The following is a 17,308-nucleotide window of genomic DNA, read 5'->3' as shown; positions in this document are numbered from 1 at the left end:
AACTCTAAATTCAACTTTGACACATGCATAAATCCTTCAGCATCTTAACACTCATTCACTAGGTGCAACACCCAACCTGGTCTGTGTAAACAGGTACACCAAAACAATAGCCATTACAACACACCTGACCGGTGTTGAATTTGCTTTTCCCGTTTGGAAAGCCAGTACTGTGGACTGTTTCTTAAGGAACACAGAGAACTGAATGCCAGGGAACTGTGAGGAGCAATTTGTCGAATTTTGCAAAAAAGTGTAATAGATTAAATCAGGGACTACATCTTCAAGTCTGTTGTACTTAAAACATCCCACTGTGGCAAACTTGTCCTTTTCCACTCACCATTATGCTCAAAGACAATACGTATACCATGGTGGATAAGCAGGTTTGTCAGTTAATCTTTTTTATTTTTGTCTTGCTGAGGTTGTGCTTTTATCATATTCATGGCTCATCTTTGTCTAATTTTGAATTCTCTGCTCTACAGTATGGGCTATACTCCGCTTTCATGGGTGGTTTTATGTACTGTGTCTTGGGAACATCGAAGGATGTGACCCTGGGGCCAACAGCCATTATGTCCCTTCTGTGCGCCTTTTACATCGGTGGGGATCCTGTCTATGCTGTTCTGCTATCATTCCTTTGTGGGCTTATCCAGGTGTCACTGGCACTCCTCAGACTGGGTAAGAAAGAGATTTTTATGTTTTATGAAGGCTTTTGTGCTTAATTTATTGTAGCCTCTTTTTATTGTTATAGGCTAATATTTTAATTTAGGGCTGTAACTAATGATTATTTTCATAGTCGATTAACCTGCTGATTATTTTGTAAACACATAATGTAATCTGAAAACTCCCCCAGTGACCCCAAACTTTTGACCGGTAGTACGTACATCTTAATCTCGAACTTCGAAATCAAATGTAGAATCGACGATGCAGCCACACCCCCAATGTCATGTCCATCATGCATGCCAAGAGACCACACACACACACACACACGTGTTGAACTGCGCCACGTTATCTCCTCTAACTTCAAGCTGTAGCAGCCAGTTTAAAAAACCCACATCGACCAAACCCAAAGCCTCTTCTGCTATTCTGAAATCTCCAGTATGGAAGTAGGCTATTTTGTTGTTGATTCACGTCAGTTAACGCTAACTTACTGAACTTAGCAAGTAAAAAGAAGTTCTAGTTACAGTCCAAAATTAGGCTTAGGCCTGGCTAATAATAGATCAGACATGATTGAATAGAGACCACATATAAGAAAATGAACAACATATCCACAGTCCCTATCAACACAAGTGTTTTTCAAAGGTCAGGATTAGGCTTTAAACCAGATTGTCAAAATTGTAAAGCTACTGTAAAATATTTAGTTTGCACTTTCAGGAACATATTGGATCAAATTTAGATAGCTATCCAATATTAAAGTGCCCATATTATGACTATTTTTCAGCAAGTTAAAATAGGTCTATGAGTTCCAGAAAACATGTTTCTGAAGTTGTTTACTGGAAATAGCTTGTAGGAAAAGATTCCCACCTACCTCTATTATACTCTTTTTCAGTCCCTTTCAAAGTGTGCAGTTTCTGCTGCTCATTACATATTAATGAGCTGCTGCTCACTTACCCACGCCCCACTCCATTAACTGTTACCAGGGTCATTCGTGCCAAATCAACAAATGACTCCAGCCTCGCCTGACCATCTTGGCTTTGCTTCATACTTTATGTCAATAATGCTAAATATTACCCAACAACTACTGTGCAAAGGTTTAAGCTTGTATCTACATTATTTTCTGAGATATGGAGGCTTAAAAAACAGTTGAACTCCTAGGCTTGGTGCGGAGGTGGGGTGTTGATTATGCAACGTCTGAAACACGCCAATTCAACATCTACACCTTCGTTTTACATAGTATAGTTAGGCTACAGAATTGCATCTTCTCAGATGAAGCACTGTGATATTATCTTGGTCAATAATTGCCAATTAGATTATTTAGCGTCCATGTAAACAATTCGGTTGAAATCTTTAATCAGATTAATTTCAATCGGATTTAAATAAAAATGTCCATGCAAACGTGGCTATTGATTCCAATGGGAAAGACAGCTAGATGCTAGTCACACGTTACATATTGATTCACAGGACATTCAATCCTTTTACTAACACAATGGTTATGAAGAAATGTGTATATGTAACTGACTCATGCCGAAACTATGTACACTACCAACCTTATTCGTTTCCAATACCCCAGTGTTGAGAGGACGAATTTAGCCCCTAGCTAACACTTACCATAATCTCTATGTAAAACGGTTAGCTTGCTAGCTAGCTATCAAACAGTGGAACTTCAGTAGCCTACAACTACTTTAAGATAAACAGGAGTGTGTACTTAAATTGAATTTGGGGTTAATCTGTCTGACACATTTATCTGCTTTGTAATCACAGACTAACACCTGGTATGCACTGATGACAGCAATAACTTCAGTTGATAACCTTAAATGTGTGATCAAGGCACTACAGTTTTGGCCAAACGTTTTCACATTTTGAAAACTTGTGAATCAAAGAGAGAGCCTGTAAATCCAGACCCTGGAAATCTAGAAAGATTAAGGGTCTGGCCATGACTAATGTAATGGCCCACTCGAGGGGAGACCCCAAGCATGCATTTGAAAATCTCACTGCACGCAATTGGATAACACTACGACCAATGTTTACTGACTGATTTGTTGCAGCATTGTCGTCATCTGTTTAGCTTGCCTCTGGCCCGCCTATATCACATACACCGATGTGATTTGGTACCCCACGATACAAGGAACATAAGTAATAACCATTATTACTCATTGCCATTCCAGGGTATCAAAGAGCATGTTCTCTGGCAAGAGTTTTAAGATTTTTGGATAAGAAAGCAATTCTGTGTAGTCTTTTTTCGATTATGCAAAATGTAGCAACCAGTCTGTGGAACAGGTTGTTAGGAGAAGATCATTAGATATTTAGGATGTTTATAAGTCTATATAAGTATATATACTCTTTTGATCCCGTGAGGGAAATTTGGTCTCTGCATTTATCCCAATCCATTAATTAGTGAAACACACTCAGCACACAGTGAACACACAGTGAGGTGAAGCACACACTAATCCCGGCGCAGTGAGCTGCCTGCAACAACAGCGGCGCTCGGGGAGCAGTGAGGGGTTAGGTGCCTTGCTCAAGGGCACTTCAGCCGTGCCTACTGGTCGGGGTTCGAACCAAGTCCGAAGCGCTAACCGGTAGGCCACAGCTGCCCATGTTTTAAGCAGGCACTGAAAAAATGGCTTACATGTCAATTACATTGGTATTCTTTGTTTATTGTATTGCTTTTAGGGAAATATTTGGTGTATTGAGTAGTGTACTGATGTATTGGTTGATGTGGTCCCCCATTAGGGACCACAATGGAAATAAGACGTACAGTACAGTGCTACAAATTACATATACACAACATTACAATACAACAAATTACAATACAACACCTATTTTTCACTTAATTTTGTGTGCAGGGTTTTTGTTAGACTTTATCTCCTATCCTGTCATCAAAGGCTTCACGTCTGCTGCAGCAGTTACAATTGGATTCGGCCAGATTAAGGTGAGTGTCATCCAATACTGAGTACGGATACTGATATTTCTGATTATAAAATAACTATTAGGCTAGCATAAAAATGCAATGGATTGGAACTCAGGTTTAATATTCTTCTCTGCTCTGGTTGTTATTAAGCCTACAAATAAATAATAATGAGTATCAAATAATAGGCTATTTCAAACCATAAATAAAGATAGAAAAAAAAATTGAAAATAATAAAAAAGTATTATGTAAAACAAGCCTCCACATTGGCACTGTCTCCACATTTTAGTTAAATTATCACTACACTATTTTGCACTGTCTTCACTCTGTCACTAAAATATGATGGGGCAACAAAACATGACAAGTCAGTCACCCTGCGACTGCAATTAGGGAGGTTTGGCGAATCACTGCTCCTAGATTACATTACGCACGCTCCGCACGCCGCGCGCTCTATTTCAGCGCTTGTTTGTTGCTAAAGGAGGAGGAGGACGCACAACTGAAACCGCCATCGAAGCACGAGCATAGATTATACATAATAAAGGCTAGTTGTCTTATGGTAGAGTTTCAAACGGCATCTCCGGCAAGTCAAGTCAAGTCAGCACATAGGTCATTCAATGTGCTTTACATAAACAAAACCAAACAATAATAACAAATAAAAGCATAGAAGGGCAATATAGTCAAAGAATAGTTAAAAGGTAAAGATCATAATAAAAAGAAAACATAAAACACAAGGTAAAATCATTTAAAATAAAAAGAATAATTAGTAAGCAAAAACAAAGGCAAAAGTAATAAAAGACAAAGTAGAATAATTATCGAGGCAGATTCAGAATTTGTAACTTCGGCACAGTTAGCAGAAAGCGTCTGAGAACAGTTTGGTCTTAAGTCTAGATTTAAAACTGGCTACAGTTGGGGCCTTTTAATGTCATCCGAAAGTTGGTTCCACAGCTGAGCCGCATAGCAGCAAAAAGCTGCTTCACCATGTTTAGTTCTAACTGTAGGTTTTACTAGCAGGTTTTTCACCTGGGACCTGAGAGGGGCGAGAAGGTGTGTACTGCTGAAGCATGTCTGACAAGTATTTAGGTCCTGCTCCATTTACTGATTTATAAACAAGCAATAGTGCTTTAAAGTCAATTCTGTGACTTACTGGAAGCCAGTGCAAGGACTTAAGAATTGGAGTAATGTGGTCAGTTCTTTTAGTTTTTGTTAGAGTCCTAGCTGCTGCATTTTGTATCACCTGAAGCTGTTTAATAGTCTTTTTAGGAAGGCCTGTGAACAGTCCATTGCAGTAATCAGCCCTGCTGGAGATAAATGCATGAATGAGTTTTTCTAAGTCATGTTTTGACATCAGCCCTCTGAGTTTGACAATATTTTTGAGGTGGTAAAAAGCTGATTTAGTTATCGCTTTCATGTGACTGTTGAAATTTAGATCACTGTCAATTAATACACCAAGGTTTTTAACAATATCCTTTGCCTTCAACCCTTTTGTGTCAAGGAGAGTGGCAACCCTAAGTCTTTCCTCATTTTTACCAAATATAATTACTTCAGTTTTTTCTTTGTTCAGCTGAAGAAAATGTTGAGACATCCAGGTGTTGATTTGTTCTATACACTGACACATAGATTCAAGAGGACCATAGTTGTTTGGTGATAGAGCTAAGTAAATTTGTGTGTCATCTGCATAGCTATGATATGAAATCAAATTATTTTGAAAGATTTGTCCAAGTGGGAGCATATAGAGGTTGAATAATAGTGGCCCCAAGATCGACCCCTGGGGAACACCACAGGTCAAGGACGTTGGTGTTGAGGTACAGTTTCGATGGCAACAAAGAAGCTCCTTTCTTGTAGATATGATTTTTAGCCAGCTGATAACTATGCCTGTAAATCCAACCCAGTGTTCTAGTCTGTGTAGTAAAATATTGTGATCAACAGTGTCAAATGCTGCACTAAGGTCCAGTAGCACTAGGACTGATGTTTTACCTGAATCTGTGTTGAGGTATGTCATTGGAAACTTTAATGAGAGCTGTTTCAGTGCTGTGATTTTCGAAAACCAGACTGAAAGTAATCAAAATACCCATTTGATGTTAGGAAGGTGGTTAATTGATTAAAGACTACTTTTTTCAATAATTTTGCCAATAAAAGGTAGATTGGATATGGGCCTGTAATTGTTTAGCATGGAGGCATCCAGGTTATTCTTCTTGAGAAGTGGCTTTACAACAGCTGTTTTCAGTGACTTAGGAAAAGTGCCAGACAGCAATGATACATTTACAATTTGAAGGACATCCGCTATGAGGTGAAAAACAGTTTTGAAGAAATTGGTAGGCAGAGTGTCTAAGACACATGTGGAAGGGCTGAGATTCTGTACCGTTTTTTTCAAGTGTTTCAGTAGTCTATCAAGCTGAGCTCTGACATCAAGTTTAGTTTCCCTCTGTTTGTTGCTGGAAGTTCAGGTTGTTGAATTTGTAATTGAGCAGATATGTTGAGTCTGATTTTGTCAATTTTAACTTTAAAAAAAGATGAAAACTCATTGCATTTATTAGTTGAGAGAAGTTCAGGCGCTAATTGTGAGGGGGATTTGTTAACTTATCAACAGTTGAAAATAGAATACGAAAGTGTTATTTGAACTTCTATTGATAATGTTAGAAAAGAAAGACTGTCTTGCTTTGCAAATTTCAGAGTTATATGTGCGGAGCATCTTTTATGGATTTCATAGTGGATCTGAAGTTTGTATTTACGCCATTTTCTTCAAAGTCAAAGTCAAAGTCAGCTTTATTGTCAATTTCTTCACATGTTCCAGACATACAAAGAGATCGAAATTACGTTTCTCACTATCCCACGGTGAAGACAAGACATATTTTACCAATTTTAGTCCACAGGCAAACATAACATTCAAGTAAACAAAAAAGTAAGTAAATAAGTAAATAAGAGGGCACATATAATAATGAAAAAAATAAGAGCAGCAAAATTTGGTTGAAATTGTGCATAGACAGTCAATAAAATACTAGTGCAAAGTCAGGCCAATAAAAGGCTTGGGTAGTTCTGTTTGACCTAAGTAATAAAGAAAGTGGCATAGTGGTGCAAGTTATGTAAGAGCAGCAGAAGTGTTGTGTTTTCAGGACAACAACACCAAGTTGTAAAGTGTATAAGTGTGTAAGTGTTCAAGTGTGCAAGTGGAGTAGTGCAGGCGGCCATTGTGGGTCCAATGTCCAGGATGTTATGTAGCTGAGGGTGGAGGGGGGAGAGGAGGGAGAGAGTTCAGCATCCTTACAGCTTGGTGTATGAAGCTGTTGGTGAGTCTGGTAGTGCGGGAGCGCAGGCTTCTGTACCTCTTCCCAGAGGGCAGTAGATCAAACAGATTTTCTTTCAGTCTTCCTACACTCTCTTTTTAGAAGTTTAACTGCTGGATTTTGCCTCCATGGTGCTTTCTGTTTGTCCTTAACTTTCTTGAATTGTAATGGAGCAATGTCATCCATAATGTTTGCCATTTTTGCATTAAAGTGATCAAATAAGTCTTCAGAGTCTGACAGTTGACTTGACTTTAGTGAAAGTGCTTGCTCAAAGAGAGCACTTGTCTGATCATTTATGATTCTCCCTTTTACCATCATAGCTGTGTTTTGAGTGTGTGGGGACATAGACACATCAAAGAACACGCAAAAATGATCAGATAAGGCCAGGTCTTTAACAGCTGTAGAGACATCGAGACCTTTGTGATAACAAGGTCGAGGGTATGGCCGAGAGCGTGTGTTGGCCCCTGTACATGCTGTGTTAGGGAGAAAGTATCGATTAGTGCAATGAATTCCTTGGCATAATTGTTTTCAGGATTATAGTAACACATGCAAGTTTAGATCCCCTGATATAATAAAACAGTCAAACTCTATGCAAACAACTGATAGCAGTTCACCTAGCTCTTCAAGAAAAACTTTAGCTGAATGTTTTGGAGGCCTGTAAATTGTCAGTAATAAAATCTGAGGAGAAGACTTAATGCATGCACACAGATATTCAAATGAAGTAAAGTCACCGAATGACGACTGATTGCACTGAAAAGACGTCTTGAAAATTGTGGCTATCCCCCCACCTCTTTTATTTGCTCTGGTAGCACTCAAAAAACTGATGTTTGGGGGAGCTGATTCGATGAGAGTAGCAGCACTGTTTGCTTGATCTAACCATGTCTCAGTTAAAAGTAAAAAATCAAGGTTGTGTGTGCAAATTAGATCATGAATTAAGAATGATTTGTTTGAAAGAGATCTGATATTTAGGAGTGCTAGTTTTGTTAGTTTAAGTGTTGGGGAAATATGATCCATGGGGGAAATCTGAGGTTGATGTGGTACGGGTAGGAGATTGGACTGGTTCACCCTATAAGCTCGATGCATTTGTGTTCTATTTCTTGTCAATACAGGAATAGAGAATGTCATGGGCTTACTGGGTCCCGGCATGTTTTCAAAACTACTGTCAGTACCATTTATATTGCAGGGACCCTGAGAATATCATGCAATACAGTCATCATATAATTGTCCCCTGCTGCTGCCATCTGTATTTTCCACTGCACATTCCATGCTATATGCCCGCTGAGAAAATGAACTAAGAGGTTGCTGCTGCTTAAGAGATCCTTCTAAACGGGGAGGGGGAGGGCGAGGGGGTGGAGGTGACCTTCGCTTCTTTGGTGCTAATGATCTTGGGCTAGTAAAACTCTGCATGGCTACTGGTAGCAGTCTCTCCATTCTTGCAGGGAACATCATGTGCTTGGGTGGGGATGGTGATGGGTATTCAGGGGATCCTGTGGAGTTTGGTGGGTGGTGGGATGAAGGGGTGGGGATGGGGATGGGAGATTAGGGGGGTTTGTGTGGCCTGGGGAGTTTGATTGGGTGGGGACGTGATTGGGTGTGGGTGGTGATGGGAAATCAAGGAGGTTGGGGTTGAAAATTGATCCAGAGTCTCCATCTGCCTGCTGAGGTTCTGGGAAGTTTGTTGCAGATGCTCCGCTTTCAGCAGGTATTCCAGTAGTGTATTCCATGTTGTTGTGTCTTTGTGGTGACAAGGAGACGACGGAGGTGGGGAGGGGTATTGGTACTGATGTTACAACATGACCCTTCCTTTCTGATATCCTCTCAGCAGCTTTGATAGGTGCTATCTCCTCATGCTCATCACATCCATTTGTTTGCTGAGATTCCAGGGAGTTTGACGCCAGTGATTGACTTTGAGTCATTTTAGCAGCACCCATCTTATCTTGTCCAGTGGACATGGCTTGGCATTGTTGAGCTGGTTGTTTATGTTTCTCCAAGGTCTGCATTTCAGTGGAGGCTAGCGGGTGGTTATCAGAGGGCCCCACAGCAGGGGAGGTTGGGCATATCTCTGTTTCAGCCTGTGCAGAGTGTTTTGGTTTAGCTGAGTTGTTGATGTCATCCGCTTGTTCCGTCTGTATGGCCACTGAGCGCTTATCAGAGGCTCGGCTCAAGGTTGGCAGAAAAACGTTGGGTGCAGGAGAGAGAGGTGATAGTATTCGGTTAAGATCTTGGCCCCAGTCCAACTCAGCTCTGTGCTATTTGGTCTGAAGTATTCCAAAAAGGTTAAAATTGTCAATAAAATTCATCCCAACTGAAAAGCATGTTTTTGCGAGCCAGGTGTTTAAACTGAATAGTCTGGAAAATACAAAGCTTCCCTCTGCTGGGAGTGGGCCACTGATGAAAATTTGTATTCCAAGCTCATATAGGGCCGAGAAAAGTTCCTTGAAATCTTCTTTGACATACAGCTGTTCTCTGTAGATGTCATTTGCTCCAACATGCACAATGATGCGCTTTGATAGTTGCATATTTTGACACCAGTTCTGCAAGCTTGTTTTTTGTGTCAGACACTGAAGCATTTGGGAAACAACATACAATCATCCTTTCCCCATTTATATGTCTCACAGCAAAGTCGCCTAGAACGAGGGTTGTGGGATGAATAGGGGTCGAGTGCTGCTTCTTGTCTGTGCCCATCTTTCTTTTGTTGTAGTTTGATCGCTGCCTGCTTTGGGTCTGTTCCCTGGGAAATTCCTCTTCACGCCCCGGAGGCATTCAAATCTGTTCCATAGTGTTAGGGGCTGTGGGCTTCCCTTAGGACCACAAGCCCTGTAGTAGTTTGCTGATCTGTCTGTATTTCTGATACGAGGCCTGAAGTTAACATCTGAATTTACTGGTGTTGAGGTAATTACAGTTCTTGTATTACGTTTTTTGTTTTTTGGTCTGGCACCTTGCCTGTGCCAAGGCTCTGTACTCACATTTCCCTTTGTGAGGTCGATGCATTCATCTGCTCTATTAGCAGTGATATTAGACTGCTGGGTTACATTCTCTGCATTTCCAGTAGTTGCTGTACTCACTTCATGAGATGCCTCTCGTAGTTCATCTGTCGCTGATGGAAGGGCATGCATCTTTGATTCCAAAGTAGAAATCCTCTGTTCTAGCTCAGTACATTTTCGCATGATCTCCTGGGTCTCTGGCCGAGGAGCGATTTTGTTTTAATCCAACTTCAAGGTGAATTGCCGCTCAGTTTTGCTCGTTGACTTGGCTGGCTCATTTAAAGTAAAAACTAACCACTAAAGTTTCAGATTTAAATGTACTGGTTTCACTGTCTTTGCTAAACTAGCTTGTAAATGAAATAAAAGAATGAAAAAGAGTGGAAATTGCTAAAAGGATAGGTGAAGCAGGAGCAGTGTGAAATGCGTCCTACTCGCTTGAGTAGGAGTTGAGAATGATGATCAATAAAGTATCTATCTATCTCTATCTATCTATCTAAAGTATCTATCTATCTATCTATCTGAAGTATCTATCTATCTGAAGTATCTATCTATCTGAAGTATCTATCTATCTGGCAAGCCGCCTCACTGGATAAACTTGAAAGTAGGGCTGGGACGATATACAATATATATCTCGATATTTTGACTGCACACTTTTACCCTTTTAATGTTTTCAATCATACCAGTACATTCTTGGTTACTTTCGTAGGTGGTTTATATTGAAACATTTTTATATTTGTGTGTACAATAAAATTGAACAAAGAGTATTTGTTCTAATGAAGCCATGGTACAAAATGCATAATATATTTCCACAAAATTGCAACAAGGCTACATTTGCAACAAGGTTACACGCGCAACAAGGCTACACACTTGGAAAAAAAAGATAGCTCACAGCAATAAAAAGCGCACATTTAAAAGGAAACCCTAAAAACAACATAGATAAAAGTGCACTTTCATGGCAAATCATTTAAAAAATGGAGTTAAAGGTCCAGACTATGACAATGACAAACCACTATGAACAATAGCAGTCACATCCCAGCATTGTGTGTGTGTGTGTTTGTGTTATATTTGCATATTAAGCTCACAACAATAAAAAAATGCAAATTTAAAAGGCAACCCTGAAAAAAAACCTGATAAAAGTGGACTTTCGTCATTTCAAAAATGGAGGTAAAGGTTCAGGGTGAACAAAAGTCACAACATAGGTGTGTGTGTGTGTGTGTGTGTTAAATTTATGTGATATTTGGGAATGTGTTTGTGAGAATGCATTGTGTGATGTGTGAACAGGTGTTCAAAAACAGTATAGGTTTCTAGGCCAAGTATACTTGAGTATACAAGGAATGCGTATACAGTACAAGGAATTTGGTCTCCGTATTTATCCCATCCGTAAATTAGTGAACACACAGCACACAGTGAACACACAGTGAGGTGAAGCGCACACAATAACAGAGCAGTAAGCTGCCTTGCTACAGCGGCGTGCGGGGAGCAGTGAGGGCTTAGGTGCCTTGCTCAAGGGCGCTTCAGCTGTTTCTACTGGTTGGGGATCGAAACGGCAACCCTTCGGTTACAAGCCACGACTGCCCCAGTCTGCAAGTAGGCAGACAACTCTGTGTTCAGCTGCTCTTTCTTTGATGTTGTGGTAGAAAATACCATTGCCTTTATGAAGAAGCTCCCTAGGGTTTCCTTTTGTAAGTAAAGTAAGTAAGTATTACATTTATAATAAGTATTTAATTTATAGAGCACATTTAAAACAGTTTCCACTGGCCAAAGTGCTGTACAGAGGATATGGCTAAAAATAGAAAATAAAAGCAAATCAGAACAAGCTAAATATAAAAGGCAAGCACAGAGAAAGTAAGCAAGACAAATACATAAATACAATAGACAAATAGACAGCCCTAAACAAATAAATAGCAACAGTACAGAAGACACTTGAATATGAAGAAGAGAGGAGAGAGATGGACAGCTAGGAAGCAGGGAAGGCCAAGGAGTAAAGGTGGGTCTTTAGTCTTGATTTAAAAGTGGTGATGGAGGGAGACAGTCTAACATCTGGGGGCAGACAATTCCACAGACGTGGGGCTGCTACCGCAAAAGCTCTATCGCCTCTTTGCTTGAGGCGGGTGCGGGCCACAGAGAGAAGACCCTTGTCGGCAGATCTAAGGGACCTGGATGCTGAGAGGGGATGGAGGAGGTCTGAAATATATGAGGGAGCCAACCCATGCAGTGCCTTATAAACAATCAGAAGGATTTTGAAGTGGACCCTAAAGCTAATGGGAAGCCAGTGTAAGAAGGCCAGTACAGGGGTGATGTGTTGGTATTTCTTGGTGCCAGTAAGCAACCTAGCAGCTGCATTTTGTACCAATTGCAGACGAGAAAGTTGGGACTGGGGGAGACCAAGATAGAGGGAGTTGCAATAATCTAACCGGGATGTAACAAATGCATGAATTACTGTTTCTAAGTCCTTGGGAGACAAAGAGGGTTTGAGATGGGAAATAATTCTCAGCTGATGGAAGCTACTCTTGATTACAGAGCTAATCTGTCTTTTAAAACAGCTCTGAATCAAGGATGACACCTAGATTTTTGGCATGTGGCTTGACAAAAGAGGGGGCTCTGCTACTATTGGTGCTTCATGTGGCACACAAACTTCCTTCTCCCATTCTCTCTCTTTAATACTACTACTACTACTACTACTACTACTACTACTACTACACACACACACACACAAACAAAGGCAAACAGAGTTTAACACGCACATAGTCTAACCAGGACTCAACATAAACTCTTCAAAGCTGCCAGCTTGGCAACCAAGCATGTAGTTTTGATCACTGGCTCCAGTGGTTGCTTCATTACAAACTGCCTATTATTAAGATATATTTTAACATTCAACATTTAACAATCAACATTTGAATTTATTTCACACAAATTCTTTAAAACAGTACACAGTACAGAGTATACAACATCACTTCCCAAAGTGGCTGGTACGCAAACACATCAGTATTAGTCTGCCTTTTCTTACAGGCCTGGTACTCTGCAGATCTCCTCCTTGCTACCCACTTTTTAACAAATTTAGTGGGGTCCCAGGATGCTAATGGAGGGCCGACAATGTTAACAAACATTAGAGAGGACACATTTTCTCAGTAGGGAACTTAAGGTGTAACAACTGTGTTAATTTCTGAAAAAACCTCACTTACATTCTGCACTGCTTACAGAATTGTTTCAACAGCATGTCAGTAATAGAGTGTTAGTCATTGGTTGACTGGGGTCACTTTTGAAATCCCTAAAGCTTGCCTTCATACCAGCAAAGCCAATACTAAAAAGATTGCAAACCTCCCTCAGTTCATGTTCCCCATACATTTGAGGTAAAGCAGAAGGCCAAGTTGTTTTGTGAAGAATGTTCACCATTTGAAATAAGGACTCTTCTTCCTCTATCACCATTCTTGCCTCCATGTTGGTTTTCAAAGCCTCATAAAACTTTTCTGGCTCGATGACTTTTGGCTTCTGTCACTGTGCAATTCTATGCCATTGAACAACCCTTCCACCACTGCGTAACATGCTTAGAATGCATATATATGCATGCATAGAAATGGCCACTCTCAGGTTCTCTACTCATTGAACTAAAAGCCTCAATCTGTCTCTTGATGAGAGTTACTGACTGAGACAGTCTAATGTCTCTGATTAGCCTTAGGGCCAGATGTACTAACGCTTTTACGCCCACTTCAGGCGTATTTGTTTCGCAACGTGCGTGTAAAATCATTGCGAGGTATGTACAAACAGGCCGCAATGATGTAAAAACGCAAACTGCCTGTCGCGGGAGCTGAAAGTGGCAGATTGCGTTGTTCATGTCATACATCTGCATTCATGGGAGGATCCAGGGTAAAATGGGAGTTTAGCGTAAAAAGATGGGAGGGGATTGAGAGCGCCTAATTATGTATTCCGAGGTATGTACAAAGACTGCGAATTATGGACAGATGTCCTGAGGGACACAATCAGGCAGGACTTCTTGCTTAACAAGGTGCTCTCATCTACAATCACTGTTAGCTTTGGTCGACTTTGTTTGATGGTGGCCAACATTGCCTGTCTCATCTCCCTGGATATAAAGTAATGATATTATTATATGTGACATTTGAATGAAGAACATGGCCAACACTCAGTGGTCAGTGTAAGGCCGGTTGTTTTTTGCTACATAGTAGGCTGTTCTAAACACTGAAAGTAGACTCAAGAATTTCAGACTCAGTTTTGAGAACTTGTTTCTAACATTTTGGCTTGTTGCTTTTTAAGTATACTTTCAGCAATTGTATGACTTTGGGAAACACTATGTTCATTATTTTTTTTCTCTCAAAGATTTCATTTGTTTTGCAGTCGTGTTCCCATAAGGGCCAACTAGACAATTTTGCCATTCACTTGAGAAGGTATACCTGAGTTTACCACTATGCTCTGCTCTGAGTGATCTTGCAGCACTACATGTTTTGCATCCCAACTTTTTCTCTTTTACCATAAGAAATGGGTGGGTCTTATAGTATACTGTACATACTGGTGTACCTTCCAGCAGTCTGGCATGTTGTGACCGGCTTCATCTCCTGCTCCAGTGTCCTTCCCCATGTCCACAGCTCCAGTGACCTGCCCCATGTCCACAGCTCCCCGGCCCTGTCAAGAGTAGAGGTGGGGGAGATGGATATAGTTCAATATTTCTGCGAGAAATTATATTGGTACAGTTAATGTTTAACAAATTCTCTGCACTACTCTGCAGAAGACAATTGTGTTCATTACTAACAGTGGCAAATTTGTATTTGAATGACCTTAGCCTAGCCTAACTTGATAAACATTTTAATAATAAAGGGGTAAGGAACCACATCCTGGGTGAAATAATGTTTAGATCAGACAAGGGATGGGCGATATGGCCTAAAATCCATATTGCGATACATTGCAGCCTCTTGCGATAATGATCTATATCGCAATATAAAAATGATAATAGAACCATTTCAGAACTTGTTACATAGACCCCAATGTAAACGTTCTCTAAGAAGAGTGAAAAGCAGTTTTCAGTAAAAATAACCACAATCGTCTATCGCAGGAAAAATTGCGGGCAGTCAAATTAACCAAATGAAATGCTCGGTGGGCCCAATTAAAGTGTGTGGCGGGCCGTAGTTTGCCCACCTCTCCTCTACAGGGTATAGTTTGCTGCTGCTCGTCGGACGGCTTAAATCTGAACCATGTCCAAATAATGGATGTTGCACTGGTCTTTTTCACTAGCTCCTCCATTTCGCTTTCAGCCATGTTTTCTCGAGATGCATAATTGCAGCCTGTTGCAGCTCGTGCTCTAAATTTTGCGGTTATTATTATTATGCATTATCGCGATAGTGCAATAGAATTAAAATCTCTATCATAGGCCAATTTTGTATCGTTTATATTGCATGTCGTTTATATCGCCCATTACTAGATCAGACAAACTAGAAGGCATGGAATCGAAAGAATTGAATTGCAATACTTAATGATATGAAATGTAATTGTTGAAAAAATAATTTCCACCTCTTTACATATCTCCTCACTTCTGCTACCCTGTCCAGTGTCATTTCCACCAGTATTTGGCTCCACTCTACATATGAGGGGAAATGCAATGGGAAGATTGCTTAATGTCAATGTTTATGATTATGCTTAACAGTATAACAAACCTAGAAGCAGATCATATCTTAGTCATTTTAATATTAAAATTAATAGAATGTTGATATAAATTAAATCATTTTGTAAGTTTACTGAGTACATGACTGTAAAGCCTGCTGCCAACATGTTACAGAGGTAGTCATGCTAAAATGTCTGGAATATCAGTCTACCTTTTGAAGAAATCAGTCAGTTTCCTCTTCCTCCCGCTGGTGTCATTTCACATTCATCAATTTATGCACACGTCACAAAACGAATTCAATCTACTGTATCCTTGTTGAAAGGTTGCTTAGTAGCTCAAAGTAGGTCTAGCAAGTCTGATATTTCTGTAATTCACACAGATCAAACACAAATATGCTGACTGAATAGATTGCTAGTTTATTTTGAGTAGCCAGCTAGCTGTTCTCACTGCAGTTTGCTGATAATCCTGTGTCTGAAGTTAAATGCTCTAAACATCTCCTGAGAAAAATCACACGGTCAACCTAGTCTTGGTTATTTGAGATTTAGTCTTATTTTCCTTACCTTGTCATTCAAGGCCAGTGCGATTTTACATTAAGATGAACTTGACTTGAAAGACTTGACAGATGAACTTGACTTGAAAGTCGATCTGCTGCAGCAGTGGTGGCTTGCAGCTCATGAGATGAGATTTTTTTTCAAGGCAGTGTTTTCTCAAACTTTTGCTCTTCCACATCCCGCGCAACTAAGGATCTCCCAGGAATATTCATAAAAAAATATAGTCTAAGCCTACCTAGATATACCACTTTGTTTCGTCATTATGCAAAGCCGATGATCTTAATTCATGGCATTGTATTTGGGCTAGCAGTTGTTTGCAGATGCACCATATAGGAAAAAAGTGTAGGAAAATGTCCCTGCAACAGGTCTTTGAAATTAGGCTAATTAAAATAAATGGCCTGTCAGGGAATAAAAAATCAGTTTAATATTATAGCAATAATTTGAGGGGATACATTCATTGGATGAGGATTCTGTCGTTCTGCTTGCCTTTTTGTGATAGCCTATCTGCTGTTGTGCACTTAGATAGATAGATAGATAGATGGATACTTTATTGATCCCCAAGAGGAAATTCAAGATTCACTTGCGTTTGGAATGCATGAGTGAGCGGTGCGTGATGGTCGACCTACTGTACGACAAGATTAAGCAGTTTAACAAGAATATGGCCATTTTCCGATTGTTCTCATCTCCGCTCCGCCGAGACAAAATAGACATGCCATTTCAAAAATCTTTCTTTTATTGTCAGAAATATCATGTTTTCAAAAGCATCACTTTCATCAAATTTCATGTGACATATTTCCGGTAAGCAACTGACTGCAAGCAGGCACATCTGGACACAAATAAGCAGGCTTATGTGCCGGGAAAGAGCCCCGGAGAGCCCTGGCCCAATTTAACCCCTGATGTAAATGCAGTTTTATAAAATATGTATAGTACATTTAGGCATTATGCAGTGTAAAAGAATATACTAGCTAACTAAATTCCCATTATGAACAACCCATTATTTTTTGCAGAGTATACTAGGACTGAAGAATATCCCTCATCAGTTCTTTCTCCAGGTTTACTACACCTTTCAGAAGATTCCTGAGGCAAGGTGAGGGAGATGTCATGTTTTTATGCATTTGCATTATGAATGCATGAATTGATTATCCAGTGACTGGAATCGGCTGATTTCAGCTTAATCAACCATAACCAAGGGATAGTTGGTCAGTCTAAGGTCAAAATCCTAGGGGGGGGGTGTTATTTCATGAAAATGTTCAGATTCAACTTTAGCCCAGATTTTGTAATGCTCCCATGTCTTGGGAATACATGTGAACAAATTTCAAATCAAGCCC

At 40.1% G+C, this 17,308-nt stretch overlaps 1 protein-coding gene across 3 annotated transcripts in view; it reads left to right on the top strand.

The window, feature by feature from the left end:
• slc26a11 (solute carrier family 26 member 11) overlaps positions 1-17,308 on the top strand; it is a 39,314-nt gene that overhangs the window by 1,243 nt on the left and 20,763 nt on the right. For all 3 annotated transcript variants that reach the window (XM_048248195.1, XM_048248194.1, XM_048248193.1), the window contains 3 exons: positions 477-669; positions 3,495-3,580; positions 16,988-17,067. In XM_048248195.1, coding sequence (XP_048104152.1) covers positions 477-669; positions 3,495-3,580; positions 16,988-17,067 — 359 coding nt within the window. The remainder of the gene's footprint in view (positions 1-476; positions 670-3,494; positions 3,581-16,987; positions 17,068-17,308) is intronic.

Source organism: Alosa alosa, chromosome 7 (assembly GCF_017589495.1).
Source record: "Alosa alosa isolate M-15738 ecotype Scorff River chromosome 7, AALO_Geno_1.1, whole genome shotgun sequence".
Taxonomy (NCBI): domain Eukaryota; kingdom Metazoa; phylum Chordata; class Actinopteri; order Clupeiformes; family Clupeidae; genus Alosa; species Alosa alosa.
The sequence above is the reverse complement of the archived record's forward strand: the minus strand, read 5'-3'. Positions and strand labels throughout refer to the sequence as shown.